This window comes from Erpetoichthys calabaricus, chromosome 1 (genome assembly GCF_900747795.2).
Source record: "Erpetoichthys calabaricus chromosome 1, fErpCal1.3, whole genome shotgun sequence".
Taxonomy (NCBI): domain Eukaryota; kingdom Metazoa; phylum Chordata; class Cladistia; order Polypteriformes; family Polypteridae; genus Erpetoichthys; species Erpetoichthys calabaricus.
The window spans coordinates 74,854,597-74,872,308 of NC_041394.2; the positions used below are offsets into that span (position 1 = coordinate 74,854,597).

Sequence of the window (17,712 nt, forward strand, 5' to 3'; positions counted from 1 at the left end):
TTCTTCACCATGATTAGATGAAGAGTCAGAAGGTGAAGAGAAGTTTAGCAGCTACCGTGCCCAAACATATGAACTTGCACTGTTACAGAGAAACTCAAAAGGTCTACGAGATGTGGGAATAGTAATTAATAGAACTGAAGAAACTGAAAAAACATTAAATACCTGAAAACCAAAACAGGAAGACTAAATCAATACATACGCATGAATGTTCTCAGGCCATCATGAGTGCAAATCACAACAAGCCTGGAAAAATGCAGCTTATGAGGGTTAAAATATAAACTATACACAAATTTAAATTGAGTAAATTGATGACTGGGATTTTTTATTGAAAATATAATATATTTGAAAGTGATATCCTGTAAAAGGAACAGAGGGTAATATGAGATCCTCACACCGAATATGAGATATGATGGGTAGGGGTTTATAAAAGGCCTTACATAACAACAAGTAAAGAACTCAGACAGGCTGTCAAAGAGCTAACAAAAATAGATCATCCAAATAAAATGCTTTTGAAAAATGTATCAAACAGAAAAAGCATCACCTCTGATGCAGCTCCATTTTTTAAGTTAATATGATTATTGATAAGTTAAACTGGATGATTCCAGGTTTGTACTGTTGCATCAAGATCTTACTACCGTCCACTAACACCTTTGATCCAGCTTTTGCCACACAGTACTCACACATACACTTCCTGTTCTGCCACAAGAAAATTGCCACATGAAATGAATAATGGACCAGGAGTAAAATGAGAAAAAATGATAAACAATTAACACAAGCAAAGGTCAAAACCAGACAGTCAAAAAGAGTTATGCTGTAAAACCAAAAATATTAAGTGAACTCAAAGTCAAATACAAACAAACAAAAGCAAAGCTAGCCATTCGTGCTCAAGATATTGTTTTGTTTATCCACAAACTTTGATGATGCAGATAAAGCACCACTGGTTTATTTTCAGTGTACTTATTTGACATTACAGGGTCATTGTTAACAACACAAATGTGCAAAATGGTGGTGCCCATAAAAAGCCTAATTGTCAAAATGTCCACAATAAAGATATAATTAATTTCAAAGTAATAAAAATTAATTGCTACCTCAAAAACAAAAATTAGCAAAGACTACATACAGCTTACTGAAAAACATGTGCCCAGCAAATAACTGAGGGTGTCACTGTGGTTAGGAGTGCTGTTTCACAGGGACCTGATTTTTGTATTCTGCCCTGTTGCTGCCTAAGCTCAGATTACATGTTCTCCCTTTAACTGTTGTTACAAAATGTCAGAAAGATCATGAAGGTTTGGGATACCTTCCAGTGATAATTGAAAAAACAAGACAACAAAGCGATTCACTGAATAAACACGGTAACATTTTTCTAGCCACAAGTCCTGAGCTAGACTAACTCCATGATGGTAGCAGTGCCAGTTATAAGGTGTGTGAGGGGGTCAACATGCGTGGGAACCAGAAGTGACATCACTCAACAGTCCGCCGCTGATCTCTGGATCTGCAGGTAGAATGAGAGAAAAAGCATTATGTGACAGCACCAATGCTTGGCTCGGAATAGTGTTACAGGTTTCCTGTCACAACATATATAGTATGTGTGACACTGTGTTTATTTTTCTTTGTATTATTTTGGTTTCCTGCCACATTCTAAGAGCAAGCATTTTTGGTGTAACAATGAATGGTAGCAGTATGAATGAATATGGATGTGTTTGTGAATGTGCCATCTGGAATTGGTTTTTGGCATTCACCCTGTGCTGGCAAGATAGTCCCGGGCTCCCCTCAATCCTGTTATGGAATAAACAGGTTAGAAAAAACATGGATGGATGGATTTGTAGGGCATAACAGTGCCAGCCTATGCCAGTTTTATGTACTGTATCATGAAACCATCACATTGTTTCTTTCAGAGTATAAATTTGAAATAGATGTAATTAGGATATTTTACTTTGTGATTTTGAAAGGTTGGCTCACCATGTGATACCAAATGGAAAATGTCAAACATTGTCAACAATTTACATAAAATGAGAAACATATATCATCAATGTATTCTTTCAGCAACTCACATAATTTGTTGGTTTCCACCTGTGTGAGAAATTAGTTGATCACCCACTTTACATAATTCTGCGAGGATAAGTGATATGCACTATCTCTATCTTGTCCCACAGTGTGGTAGCAGCTTTCAAAAGAAAATTTCAAGATTAAGACAAAAGGGCATCAAGTCAGAGATCTGTTTTTTTACAACAAGCCTGGAAAATGGTGGAAAATCATCTCAAAAGCATTTGACATATTTGACAGACTTTGGAGCCATCAGTTGTAGAAATGTGAAGAAATATTAAACTACTGCCCCACTGACTATGCCACTAAACCTGGATGGATCCTTCTTAGGGAAGCTAATACCAGCTCTTCTGTGTTTCCAAATGGATTACATACAGTGGATCCAGAAGGTATTCAGACCCCTTCACTTTCTGCATACTTTATTATGTTACAAATTTAATTTTAAATGGATAAACTTGCAATTTTTGCCCATCAATATACACTCAATAACCCATAATGACAAAATGAAAACATGTTTTCACAAAGGTCTGAAAATTTATTAAAAATCAAAAACTGAAATTTCTTATTTATATTGGTATTCAGACACTTTGTTGTGGCACACCAAATTGTGGTCAGGTGCATCCTGTTTGTTTAGTTATCCATAAGATGTGTCTAGAACTTCACTGGAGTCCATCTGTGGCAAATGGAATTTATTGGACATCAGTTAGAAAGTCACACACCTGTGTTTATAAGGTCCCACATTTCCCAATGCATGTCAGGATAAAACCAAACTGTGTAGTCCAAGGAACTCTCTGTAGACCTCCTTGATAATACTGTGGTGAAACATAGATCAAGACATTGGTATAAAACAATTTCTTAATCTTTGAGTGTTCTCAGGAGAAAGTGATCTTAATAATTATGAAATGGAAGTAATTTTGTACCACCAGGACTCTTCCTAGAGTCATCCTTCTAAGCAAATGGAGTAACTGGACAAAGAAGAGCCTTGGTCAGGGAGGTGACCAAGAACTCAATGAAAGCTTCAGAAGACCTCTTCTGAGATGGTAGAACCTGTCAGAAAGATGACCATCTCAGCAGCAGACCAATCGGATGAGAACTACTGTTGAGGCTAATAATGCAAAAAACCTCTTTGGATAGAACTCCAAGCACTATGTCTGATGAATACCAGGCACTGCTCATCACCTGCCTAATGCCATTCCTACAGTGAAGCATGGTGATGGCAGCTAATTTTCATGTCTGTCCCGCTCAGCAGCATGGACAGGAAGACTATGGACAAGAATGTAGTCAAACACAGAGAGGACTTTGAAAAAAAAGAGTGCATGTGTTCTTACACAGGGTGATGTTTCACCTTTCAGTGTGACAATGACCCAAAGCATCCAGTTAAGACATCACTGAAGTGGCTTTAGGACAAGTCTCTGACTGTCCTGGAGTGTCTCAGCCAAACGCCTAGACATAAACCCCATAGAACATCTCTGGAGAGACCTGAAGATAGCTATTTACACATGCATCCTATCCAATCTAACACAGCTTAAGAGGCTCTGTCAGGAAGAATGAGATAAAATGCCCAAATACAGCTGTGCAAAGCTTGAAGAGACTTACCCAAAAAGGCTTGAAGCTGGTTCTTCCATAAAGTGCCGAATTGAGAGTCCAAATACATATTTGAATGAGAGAGTTTACTTTTTAAATTTTAATACATTTGCAAACCTTTCGAAAAATATGTTTTCACTTTGTCATTATGGGTTATTGAGTGTAGATTCATGAACAATAATGGAAAGATTATTCATATAAAATTAAATCTACAACACAGTAAAGTGTGCAGGAAGTGAAGGAGTCTAAATACTTTCTAAATCCACACTAAGACTGTGACTCCTATGTAAGATGATTTTTGTGGATTCATACTCTCCAAGGCATTCTACAATGAGATGACACAGCCCACAGACGCCTGAGCAGAATTTCCTTTACAAGCCCAGCCTGCAGATGTTACTATATTCTCTAACTGACCACTGCAGAGGACAATTATAAAGCTTCAAGTCTACAGTATATGTCAGTACATCACATGGTAGCTGCCAAAAAAATAGAATAAAATTAGGATGCTCAGACACCGTTGGATATTTATCACTTATAAATGTACACAAGTGTTACATGTGGTATTGTTTTATAAGACATTTCCAAATAATTTATCAAAGGGAACGTAAACAAAAGAAAAATATTCATCCACACATTCATCATCAAACTTACATAGTCTTGATCAGGGTGGCACAAGCAAGAGCCCATTCTGCCAGGAACAAACCCCTGAAAATGTGCTGTTCCATTGCAAAGAATACACTCGCACATGCCCAAGCTCTTTCACACAGGGATGAGTCACAATACAGTTCACATTTAGAAAATCATGGCAATGGCCAGGTAGGCAATGTGTTAGACGGGGATGTTGTATTTACTTGTAGCTGGCTTGATATAACCGATGAGTACATGAGTAGGCCATAAGATCGATATTTATTGTTTTAATATAATGACTCAGATTAGTTCATAGTCAATCCTACTATTCCTAGGTCATAACCTGATATTTAAAAACAAAATGTTAAACCAAAATAAATACCAAAACTCATTATCAATTGAAATTGCCATGTCAAGGTTCTAAAGGTCATTTAATTTTTATATTTTTTCTGCAAATGTTCATTTTCACTTTACTATGGCTAGAGGAATGTTCATAAAGCAAGCACTGCAACTAATGTGTTTATTTACAAAAAATGGCACTTGTAGTGTATCCTTCCAACATCCTTGTTCATGTATAGCAACACTGTACATCTGCAGAACTCCCTAGTACTTCTTAATCATGTTATCCACACATGATATACAGACTATGTAAACAATGCACCATAAGAATCAAAAACAATTCATTCAGGCACATGAAAGAAATATTTGTCCCCCTGGGGAAAAATAAAAGTTCTGTCTAATCTAATCTAATACAGCATATACTTTAGCTCAAAACAATGTTCAAACACAGCAAGATCCTGACTGTAACCTCTAAGGCTTACTTTATGACTTTGGTATAGTCATTAAACCATTCTGCACAATATAGGTGTACAGATAATTGACTTATTTTGTAAAATTTCAAGTAATTTCACAAAAATATTAATATCATACATTTTCATTCTCATGTCTGCATGCAGTCATGATAGTTGGTACATACATACTGTATTGTGGTCATATAAATCAGCACATATAAACCTAGATTGTAAAGAAATGGGTAGGTCACCCTAATCTTTACATCCTAGGTTTTACTTTGATCTGAGCTTACAATAGCTATTGATATGATATGATATGATATGATTTACATGATCATAACTATTATATGATAAATTCATCTTTATTATTTTACTTGGAACATTCTTCTCTTTTCAAGCCATATTGTAGGTTCATTACAATAGTATTTGTTCTAAAGTATAAACAGCCACTTGTTCTAATAACACTTATCCTCAGAATAACTTCATACCAGGCAGTAGCAGGCTGTTTGCAAACATTCATTGACTCAGTCTTGTGAATGACATATTCTAGGCCTAGAAAAAGTATGTGCTGGAGTAAATAAAGGTAATACATTATTGGCAATATTGACCACTTTCTTAACTCATTTTACTGAAATCATGAATGAATCCCCTTGGGGGTGAGAGAATTTCTTGCAGATTAAAGGAAGTCAAGACATTGGACCTGTCCAGTGAAAGATGACAAAAAGAGTTTAAACAAGTGAATTTAGAGATGTACTTTAACTGCAGGAAATTGAAGAGTAAAAACTAATTTGTACAAATCTCTGATTTTTGTCTTGCAGGCTGTGTACATGTTCTATGCCTTGGCAATTGTCTGTGATGATTACTTTGTGCCGTCACTGCAGAAGATATCTGAGGTAATTCAAAAGGATGGTGATTTGCATGTCTTTGCATATGTGTGAGTGTGTGCATATCCTATATATTTATATTTCACTATATATCTAAAAAAAATACCGGTATTAAAGGTCATGTGCATGCTGAAAAGGAAATAAGATTAGAGGCACAAGATTTCAGCTATATAGCCTTCATTAGGTGTGCAACTGACAAGGACAGAACAGGTAAGCATATATAGGATGGGAAAGAGGGAACAACATGAGGGCAGATGAAAGGAGAAAAGGTGACAGCAGGTGATGAAGTGAGAGATTAAAAAGAACTGGAGAAATATGTGATTCCAGACTGAGAATGAGCTCAGCTTTTTCTCTTTTTCTTTGAAAAGAGTCTTTGAAGCCCCTGTGAAAGAACACAAACAAAGAAATTGGTGTGACTATGATTAAAGGCTGTGAAGTGCTCTGAAATAGGTTTTGTAAAGTCTTTTATCTTAACAGCTCGTAAGTGCTCCCATTTCCCTGTTTCACCTACAGTTTGTAGATGGCTGGGCACTTTCTATAAGAAATGCAATAAATAAGATTTTTAGACTGGCAAGAGGCCTGTTGCTTAATATTGAATTTACTAGGAGGGACCAGATACAAGGCTACTGTTGGTGACACATCTGTAAGTGAAACTGTAGCTCCTGTCACAGATCAAAGTTCCTGGGGGGTGGATTTGGCTATCATCTGTGAACTGAGCTGCAGACGAGAAGATTCGTTTAGGTATATAAATAGAAAAAAAGAGAATGAGAACCTGGTGCCAAAATGGGCCTTTGTGCACAGATGTGTAATTTCTTCTGTTTCGAAAACCACAGAACACACTTCTTTCTTCCACAGCTTCCCTTTACTATGGCCTCTTCTTCATTTACCACAAATTCTATTCTGTGAATCTCTAGGTTGCCAAGTATCTGACCTGTAGCAGCAGTTACTTCATGTTAAAACTCTTAAAACACTTCCAGGACCATTTTAAAGTTCTACGTTTCTTAGACACGTTCTTGGTTACCTATTTTAAACTGGCAACACATTTCCGTCTGAACTCCATTCCTTCAGGGATAAGGTGCTACAATGCAGTAAGCTAGTGGGAGGTTAGTGGCCTGCTTGTCTTTGAAGACTCTACCCTATCAGGTCAATATGATCAACATAAAAATTCATTTCCCTTTACTTTTTTTCTGCTATGATTCATTAATAGAAAATTACATTTATTTCAGATATCTTTCGAGGTTATCGTTCAATATTTATGTTGTCATAATTCTTTGCAAAATGGTTACTAGGCTTATGGATATGGGTATTAGTACCCCTTCACTGTGCCTGGCTTCTTAAAATCTTCTAACTGTATGGACCCATTAAATAAGTGTCTATGCTGAGGAATTCACTCAGACTGATGCCTCCCTCCCATAAGCTCATCTCATCTTTCCCGAGATGGTAGAAGCAGGACTTTATCTAGTGGTCTTTCAACTGATAAATTTTAAAGGGACACGTCTGTCTGTGAGGGTGCCTCTTATGTAACAGATTTGCTCAGTGAAGGGGCAAACTCATAGGTAGTAATTTAATCTTAAAACTAGATTAGATTAGGTCTTTATTGTCACATACACTGCTGGAGCACAGTGAAATTCCTCTGCCACTGTTGCAGGGGTAGATGTGGAGTCTGGGAAATATATACAAGGAATAAAACAATAAGATGATGTAAAATAAATAAATACAATGAATAAGAGTGGCTTAATGTACATTATGCAAGCCAGAACTGTACAGGTGTATAGATTGCATTAAATAGAAAAGCGTTAAAAAGAAAAAGTGCAGATGGCAATAAACATGTAACACAGGTAGAAACATAAGTAGAAACCCAACCAACCACTCTACTAAAAGGAGTTAATCCTTATCTGCATTGGCTGAATGTGCTGCTCTGTGATCCAAAGGCCTTGAGCTCAAGCTCCACTACTGCCATCTCAGCAAAGACAAGTGGCTGCGGAGGGCCATCATCCTGAGCAAATTTCTGAGAAGTGACAGTAAGAATTTTTGTAAACATTTATATTCCACTGAGCCCAAAGAAGACAACACGCAATCTAATGCATTTCTGGATAATTCACAAATACCACAAATAGATGCTTTAAGTGCTGAGGAACTGGATAAACCTCTAACGCTAACAGAATTACTAGACGCTATAAAGTCACTACAAAGCGGGAAATCATCAGGCCCTGATGGTTACCCCGTAGAGTTTTATAAGAAATTCTCCACTCAGCTAGCTCCACTCTTATTGGTAACATTTACAGAAGCTAAAGACCACCACATACTACCTCAAACATTTCGACAAGCATTAATCACCGTCTTTCCTAAACAAAATAAGGACTTGTTACAATGTGCATCATATAGACCAATTTCAATCCTGAATAATGATGTTAAGATACTCTCAAAAATCCTAGCTAGAAGGATGGAGAAAGTGCTGCCCTCGGTAATATCACAAGATCAAACTGGATTTATTAAAGGCCGACATCTATCTTCAAATCTCCGATGCTTGTTTAATGTTATATATTCACCAGCAAAATCAAACACCCCAGAGATATTACTATCATTAGACGCAGAAAAGGCATTTGACATGATCGAATGGAATTACCTTTTCACTGCATTGGAGAAATTTGGGTTTGGCCCGAATATTTGTGCTTGGATCAAACTACTGTATACCAGCCCAGAAGCTTCAGTTTGTATTAATAACATTTGCTCAGACTACTTTAAACTAGAACGTGGTACCAGACAAGGATGTCCCTTGTCGCCACTGTTGTTTGCAATCGCTATTGAACCACTGGCGGTTCACTGCCGAAATTCTTATCAGATAAAGGGGATTGTCAGAGAAGGACTGGAACAGAAAATTTCTCTATATGCAGATGATATGGTCTTATATATATCGGACCCAGAAAACACTGTCCCTGCTGTTTTAACAGCACTAACAGAATTTCAAAAGATATCTGGTCTTAGAATTAATCTGAATAAAAGTATACTCTTTCCAGTGAATTCACAAGCATATAATATTAAATTAGACACCCTACCTTTTACCATAGCAGATCAGTTTAAATACCTAGGGGTAAATATCACAAGTAAACATAAAGCTCTTTATCAACAAAATTTTGGCGTCTGTATGGAAAAAATTAAGCAAGACTTGCATAGATGGTCAACCCTTCATCTCACTCTAGCCGGAAGAATTAACATTGTTAAGATGAATATCCTTCCTAAACTTCTCTTTTTATTTCAAAACATTTCAATATATATCAATAAATCGTTTTTTAAACAGTTAGATTCAATAATAACCTCATTCATTTGGAACTCAAAACACCCGCGTATCCGAAGAGCGACCCTACAAAGACCTCAGGCAGAAGGTGGCATGGCTTTACCTAATTTTCAGTTTTATTACTGGGCAGCACACATACAAGCCATAAAAACCTGGACACAAATAAATGCACATACACAGGCTTGGTCCGCAATAGAAGTAAAATCCTGTAGTACTTCTTTATATTCCCTGCTCTGCTCTCCAATAAATGAAAGTTATCGCAAATATACTAATAACCCAATTGTGCTTTACTCACTCAGAATATGGAACCAAATTAGGAAGCATTTTAAGATGGAAAATCTTTTATCAGTGGCACCTCTGCAAGAGAACCACCTCTTTCAACCTTCGCAAGTATATCCAGTTTTTAATACCTGGAAAAGTTTTGGGATTAAAATGCTCAGAGATCTTTATATAGACAACATATTTACATCTTTTGAACAATTACGTTCAAAATTTAACCTCCCAGCTACACATTTCTTTTACTATCTTCAAATTAGAAATTTTGTTAAACAGAAATTGCCCGATTTCCCCCACCTTGCACCCTCCACAATGCTGGAAAAAATACTGCTCAATTCCGAGGAAACAAACACTATTTCCACAATATATAAAATCTTATTAGAGTCCCTACCTTTCAAAGATCCAAGAGGACATTGGGAAGAAGATCTCTTAATCAATATATCAGAAAAGGAGTGGAAGGTAGCAAAGCAGAGAATTCACTCGAGTTCTATATGTGCAAAGCATAGAATTATTCAACTAAAAATTATATATCGAGCTCATCTGTCTCGCTTAAAACTGTCCAAAATGTTTCCAGGCCAGGATCCAACCTGCGAGCGCTGCAACCAAGCTCCTGCCTCACTGGGTCACATGTTCTGGGCCTGCACCAAACTAACATCATTTTGGACAAAAATTTTTAAGTGCCTCTCAGACAGCCTTAGTATCACAATCCCTCCTAACCCACTAACAGCTGTGTTTGGTGTCCTTCCAGATGGACTGGAATTGGAGAAGGACAAGCAAACGGTGATTGCATTCACTACACTCTTGGCACGCAGACTTATTTTGTTAAATTGGAAGAATCCTAATTCTCCTCTTATAAGTCAGTGGGAAACCGATGTTTTATATTATTTGAAATTGGAAAAAATCAAATTTTCAGTTAGAGGATCTGTACAAAATTTTTTCAAAACATGGCAGGATTTAATCAATATTATTTTAGAATAAGAGAAATAACTCTTATTGCATTTAACTCCCTTCTCCATCTCTTATTTATATAGATATTTACTTCTCTCCTTCTTTTGTCTAATGTTGCCTTATTAAAAAGCTTAAAGAAATTTTCCTTTAGCTAAGCTCTCCTTCTCAGGGGTGGGGTTTGATTTGTTTTCAAATTTGTTGGGTTATAAATTGATCTGTTTGTATGGAATGATTACAATGAAAATTAATAAAATAAAAATATTAAAAAAAATTTAAAAAAAAGATTTTTTGTAAACATTTACTCTAAGTTCTCCTCAGACACAGGAGGCCCTTAGGGCTAGACACTGTACCAGTTCAGCTCCTAAGTTTGATGATGGCCTGCTATTAAAATGATGACAACAATGATGATATGGCCTACAGGAATAAGTTTAAAGACATAGAAGTAAGAAGCCAAGATAATAACCTCACAATGATATCAGCAAATTTAGTAACTAGTCATTGACATAAAAAAATGAACAAGGTGACACTCCCATTTATATTAAAGGAGCTGCTATTGAGATGACCAGTTTCTTCAAGTTTTTAGAGCACACTCAGCACTAGAGGAACATGATGTTATAAGAAGGTGGAACTGAACCTCTAATTCTCTTTTTATTCACAAGTATGAATATGTTTCAACAACCAAAGGTTTATTGATGAAATGCTTCAGTATCTGGTATAGCACTTTATTGTACTGTTTCAATGAGATCCCCTGTTGTTAAGAGAGATAAGCAGAAAAACCTATTTTTCCATCACAGTTGAAACCACTTTAACTGTGGAATGAGGACATCCAACAGTAATAATAATAATAATAATTACTGTTAAAACCCTTCATTAAAGTCCAGGCAGCATTAAAGACATAAAATAAAGAATATACGTAAATATGAAAAAACTTCTTTTTAACACTGAAATTTCAGAATTTGAGTACACAAGATAGCACAAGAACTGCATTTTCCTCGCTGACTCAAGGACATCAAATAAATCACAGCTACTTCATGGCTCTCCTTCCTTGATTATAGTAGCTCATAATGAGAGGCTCAATCAAAAGCAATTCAAAAGATTGAGAGGTTTTCTAAATCTAACTACTTTATTTAGACAGATCCAGGAGAGTGTGCCAAAGTTTTAATAGACATTTACAAAGCTGAAGACAAATACCTGTGAGTGATGAAGATAAATGGCACATAAGAAAATAGAAAAACGTGAGACCTCCTATGAGTTATGGTCTGTTAACACCAAAAATATATTAGAAATGTACTCAAATCTTCTGAACTGGTCCTATTTAATGTTAGATTTATAGGACATTACTGTATGAAATTTTACAAATATGAGGAATTTTGTTCAGTCCATTACAACTCTTACAACTCAATTTAGTTATTTAGTCACTTAGTTAATCTGGCCCAGTATTTATGATACAATACAGACACACCAATTACACTAACAAGCTGAAATTTGGCATATGTGAGGAAAAACAACAAATGATCCAAAGGAACAACTCATGCAGAAAAACACAAACTCTGTACTCAAAATGACCAGGCCAAGGTTTGAACCAGGACTACTATTAATGTGATCAATCTTCTTTCATTTATTTTTCAATGGAGCAATATTAGTAAATATCCAGTCATCAGTTACTTCTCTCGTTAGATGAAATTGCTAGAATTAATGTATCAGTGATACCTTTCAAGAACTATGGAAAAATCCCATCAAGCCCAGAGTTAGTCCTCAAGGCAACTTTTTTTTTAATTTTAAAACCCTTAAACACAGAATATGTTTTGTGCTTCAGCGAAGATATTAAATTTATTTCCTCTTTTGCAAAATTTTGGTGAAATATGTATTCTGTTCTTTTGTCTTCCCCCCATTATTCTTTAATATTCTTTCTTGATTTGCTGAGCTTTTTTAAAATGATGGTCTATTATTTTCATCAAAACAGTACTGAAAGATTTTTTTTATTTTTGTCTGTGGTATTCGTTTGCTTGTATTAACCTTTCATTTGATCCTTACCTGTAATTTTATGTTTTTGCTCCCTGTAACATTCCTGTAATGTTGTCTTTTTGTTGGGCTTTCAATTATGCCTTTATTCATTCCGTGGCACCATTGTTACTTTCTCGTATACGAAGTATAGGGAAAGTATTGTACTCATCCAAAGGTTTGATGTCGAGATTTTAATGAATCTCTGCGTTTTAGACCCTCCCAACTTTCTAGTATACAGAGTATAGGGAAAGTATTGGAATCCTCCAAAAATTCAGTTTCGATATTATGATGAATATCGATGTGTTAGACCTCCCTGAGTCCAATAATACTATTTTTGGAATTATGTCTGTGTCTGTGTGTGTAAACATAACGCTTTCAATCAGGTCAACCAAATTTTGCAAACAAGTATTAGGTACAAAATGTAGATTTCTACCAACTTTTGGGCTATTTTTGTAAACCACAAGTGATACTTTACCTTTTATACATCCAGCTGCAGAGTCCAATTTATTCAACTTTACTTTTATAATAATTGCTCAATATATTATTAATTTGATTTGATTTGTTGTTGATGGTTTTTTAATGTACATTGTCTTTTGGTTTACTCCTCAAATATTCATCCCCATATCTGAGTATACGAGAAAGTCTAGGGGAGACCACTTCTGATTTTTTTTTGTTTTGGCTCTGGTCTCCAATTATTTAGTGTAGCAATGATTTTGTTTTGCATTTATCATCCACAATAAGTTTTTCTGTTTCTTAATTATTATTGATATTATTTTTTTACGAATGATAAGGCTATGATTTTTTTTGGAAGATTAACATAAGTAACTACTGTTTCTCAGAAAATCAATTATTTCTGTTATCTCACAGCCAATATTTAGAAAGCTGAAATCACCCCATGTCATCATATCTTCTTGGCTGCATATTACTTTTCTTTCATAAGAGATATTGCCGTTGTTTGTATTATTACTGTTTGTGAAATTTTAAATATTAAAAGTACTGAAGTTCTGCTACTAAGGTGATAAGTTGAGTGTAGATGGAAGTGCAGCCACAGCAGTGACAGCCAAGGTGAGAAATGCATTAAGAAATTCAGGGAGCTGTCACCGGTTTTGACTTTTAAAGGAGCATCCCTGGCATTGAAAGGAAAAGGTTGTGAAAACTGAATGAGGAGTGGGATTGAGAAATAGTCGGTGAAAGTGGAATATGAAACAAAAATGAAAAGAACAGAGATGAGAATGATCAGATTGATGTGTGGAGTGTCATGGAGTGACAAGAAGATTAATGCACAGTTAAGCAAAAAATTTGGTGTGGAGGCAATAGGTGTTGAGTTTTGGAGAAACCAATTAATGTGGCTTGAGCATGTTTTATGAAAGGCAGAGGATGATTGGTTGAAGAGGTGCACCATGATGGAAGTGGTGGGAAACAGATCAAGAGGGAAGCTGAAGAAGATGCAGAGGTGTTGGTTGATAATTCAAGTGGAATGTATATTACCTAAAGGGGGCTTAGGACTGTGAATAATGGAAGATAGAAATTTAGGTGCAGCCGACTAATTGGTTAAACCCACAAAATTGCCATTAAACTGGTAATGAGGATGATGATGGTCAGTATTAGCTGGCTTCTAGAAAACCTTAGTCAGTAAATCACTGACCTTTCCTTAATAATGTAGCACAGTGACTCAAATAAGTAACCTTCTTCAATGTTAATTATTTAAGTTCAATGTTGGCTTAAATATACAGCACCACCTCCTCCTCCTTCTTTCTCACCTTGCCATATCATTTGATAATGTATTATATTTTATCACTTCCATTTAATAAAGGTTTTGTACTAATGTTGCGCAGTAAGTTTTCCAACAGAATTTTGTGTAGTTAGCAATTGTGTTTGTGCAGGCGTGAGCCTTGCAGCAGCTTGTTACAGCTGCTCTGTGCCTTGTCTATGTATTTTAGTATTTTTCACACTGCTTTTGTCTTCTTAGCAATAGCATATAGTGTAATTTAGTTTTTGTAAGTGTAGTCCTCTATAACCATGAGGTCTGAGAGAGTTTTTATCGCATTTTAACTTTTTTGGTGACTTTTTGCTTTGCCAGAATGCCACTAATTAATATGGCAAGCAGCATGGACTGGTTCCTAGTTTATTCACGTGATCAGTTGCTTGCGCTGAAGTCAGATGCAGCAGAGCACAAAAAAATCTTTTAGGATATACCTCTGGAATTAAGGAGGAAGACAAAAAGGGGAAGTAAGAATGAGATGAGAAGAAGATACAAGCTGTATCTCCTCTCCGTTATTATGGGCAATGTTAGATCACTGGATAACAAGATAGATGAGCTTGTGGTGCTGGTTGAGCACAACAGGGAGTTTTACAAGTATAGTTTAATATGCTTTACTAAGACATGGCTTATTTCTGACTCTGCCATGGGCATGACCGGCTTTTAGTATGTGCGGGTGGATAGAATATGGGCTGAAATTGGAAAGTGCAGAGAGTGCAGGCTCACAATCTTTGTAAATGAGTGATTGTGCCACAGAGGTCACACTGTGATTAAAGAACATACAGTATCTGCATCCTGGACATTGAGCTGTTAGCAGTTAGACTACGGCCGTACTATATGTCCAGGGAGTTCTCACATGCAATCACCATTGTTGTTTACATCCCTCCATTGGCTATTACTTAATTAGTTGTGAAAATCCTGCTGCACTTTCATGACAAAAAAGCTGAAAATTATAGTCACTATTCTCCCATTAGTTTAAAAATAAAAATACACACTTTGTGCATGCTTTGACAGCACGATAATGTGAACGATCAGTTGTCAATTACAACAGTTTTACTTGTAGTAAAATGATGGTGAGATTATTTGTTATCCCACAGTCCAAAGACATGCAGGTTAGGTGGATTGGCGATTCTAAATTGGGCCTAGTGTGTGCTTGGTGTGTTTGTGTGTGTCCTGTGGTGGGTTGGCACCCTGCCCGGGATTGGTTTCTGCCTTGTGCCCTGTGTTGGCTGGGATTGGCTCCAGCAGACCTCCGTGACCCTGTGTTCGGATTCAGCGGGTTGGAAAATGGATGGATGGATGGATTATTTGTTTTTTAATAAAGTGTCATGCATAACCCTAATAAAGAAACAAAGATGAGACAATTGTTCAACTGTTTTAGTGAAGATAGCTACAGTTATCCACCCAAATGTCTAAACCTCTATTCCAGATCAGCATTGCTAGGAGCTGATGCCTATCTTGGATACTTTGGGCATGAAATAGGGTCCAGCTTCGGACAAGGTACCACCCTCATACACAACAGCAATGACAAAATGAAGTTCTCCATAGGTTCATTCCAAAATAAATTTTATTTAGCCAACAGTAGTGTTTGGAATGCCCACATTGGCCTTACATTCATGTGGCACAGCACAAAATACTTGGAAGCATGAAGAAAATCCCACCAATGGTACGACACTTTATGTGTTGATGGAAGCTCATAACGATAGAGACAAGCAGTTAGCGGGGATACTAACAGTTTACTTCATTGCTGAAAACAAATCAGCAAACAATTAATTTCTGTCATTCATGGGGTTTTTGAAGCCAATATTTATTGACTTCAAATTTTCTATTAGCATATTAACCGAAATGTCACTAACAGTGTCAAAGAACATACTGGATGATACATATCTGAATGGTCTGGGGGTGAATGAGATGCCTTCCCAAATTAGAAGAATTTACTGCCCAATGGTTTATTCTGGATTAGTACAGAAGCATAACCAATAGCAAATTCTGACCACTTACGTGTAGTAACTTGAAAACAAAAGAACAAAGGTTGTTTTACAGGGATGCTGAAATAATAATAATCTTAAATTGGCCAGTTTGATTTCACAAAGGTAACCTATAAAACTGCGATAAATCTAGAAAAGTAGGGTGTGATTTGGAAAATGAAAGATTTGGGCATTTGAGAGATGTGAAGATTGAATTGATTTGACTTGTCCATTAAATATTATTCATCATAAGAATTATTAACTAACCAGTGTATCCATCATATACTGATAGAAACATAAATGTCATAACAGGAAAGGTTGCAAACCTAAGAAAGTGATTTTCTATTATGCTTGGCTTGAAAGGTTAAAAAAAGTTTGTACAAATGACAATATCTTGAAATGATATGCAGTAAGTCAAAACGATAGGTAGATTATATTTTATTTATCCCCAAGGGGATATTAAATTTTTCATATTGTAATGATATATATTTTTTACTTTTTATTTTTAGTATTGATTTTAAGCAATATTTATTTTCAGTTACTGAGAGGAAATATTAGTGAATAATTTGTTTACATTAAAATAAATCAGTTAGTCAATGGTCGTCATATAATTACTTTAAACCCTAGGCCAATAATGCCTCTCCCCCATGTGTTGTTACATTTGGGGAAATCCTTGCTCTCCTTCACAAATGAAAACCAAGTCCTATTAGCTTGAAAAAAGCACCAGGATAACAAAAAGGCTCAACTTTTACAAGGCTCTTTAATTTTGCTGAAAGGCAAAATCCACCTGTTTTGAATAAAATGGAGCTTTATAGGGTTGGAAGTTTTAAGTCTTCCTCATGTACTCCACATTAGGAAGTCACATACCGTTGACTTTCATGAATGCTGGATTTCAACTGGCCCTAATTGCTCTGTCATTTCATGTGAGGAAACTCGTGGGTTTCTGCTGCAGCCGTTGGCTTCATTTTGAATTCATGTGAAGATAATGAATAATCATTTCAGAAATCTATTTATATAATTTTGCTGCCCCTTTTCATGATTAATTAATGGGAGATCTCTAGCTTAATGGAGTGCCACATTAATGAACCTTTGTCTTACTGGACTTAGAGACACTTCATTTTAAGTTTTGAAAAGAAACAAGGGCAGTTTTTTAAGATGTGAGTTTCTTTCTTTCTTTCTCTTTCTTTCTGCTCAGATAAATAAAATAGCAATCCAAGCTTTAATTTTTCTAATTAAGGATAGTAAGAGTTGGCAAATGGTAAAGGAGTTCCATGCACATGTGAGCAGTAAACTTCTTGTAAATGAGTCGGGATCAAGACCAGTAAAAACATATAGCATAGTATTAATGATGAAAATGCCTTCATTACCAAGTTATGAGGTTCTGCATTATTATCTTGACCATGTATATGTTGTCTGCTCTTCTCATGTAATTGAATGCTCAGTCACTGACAGTATGAAGTGTTTTTAGACACCAGCATGATATATGAGTGCTATACTCAAGGAAAATGAACAAAGCTAAAGATCTCAACGTGGC

The 17,712-nt window shown here is 36.0% G+C and overlaps 1 protein-coding gene across 1 annotated transcript in view; it reads left to right on the forward strand.

Moving 5' to 3' along the window:
* LOC114645752 (sodium/potassium/calcium exchanger 3-like) overlaps positions 1-17,712 on the forward strand; it is a 406,374-nt gene that overhangs the window by 240,350 nt on the left and 148,312 nt on the right. The window contains exon 4 of the mRNA XM_051935338.1: positions 5,864-5,938. Within this exon, the coding sequence (XP_051791298.1) occupies positions 5,864-5,938 (75 nt within the window). The remainder of the gene's footprint in view (positions 1-5,863; positions 5,939-17,712) is intronic.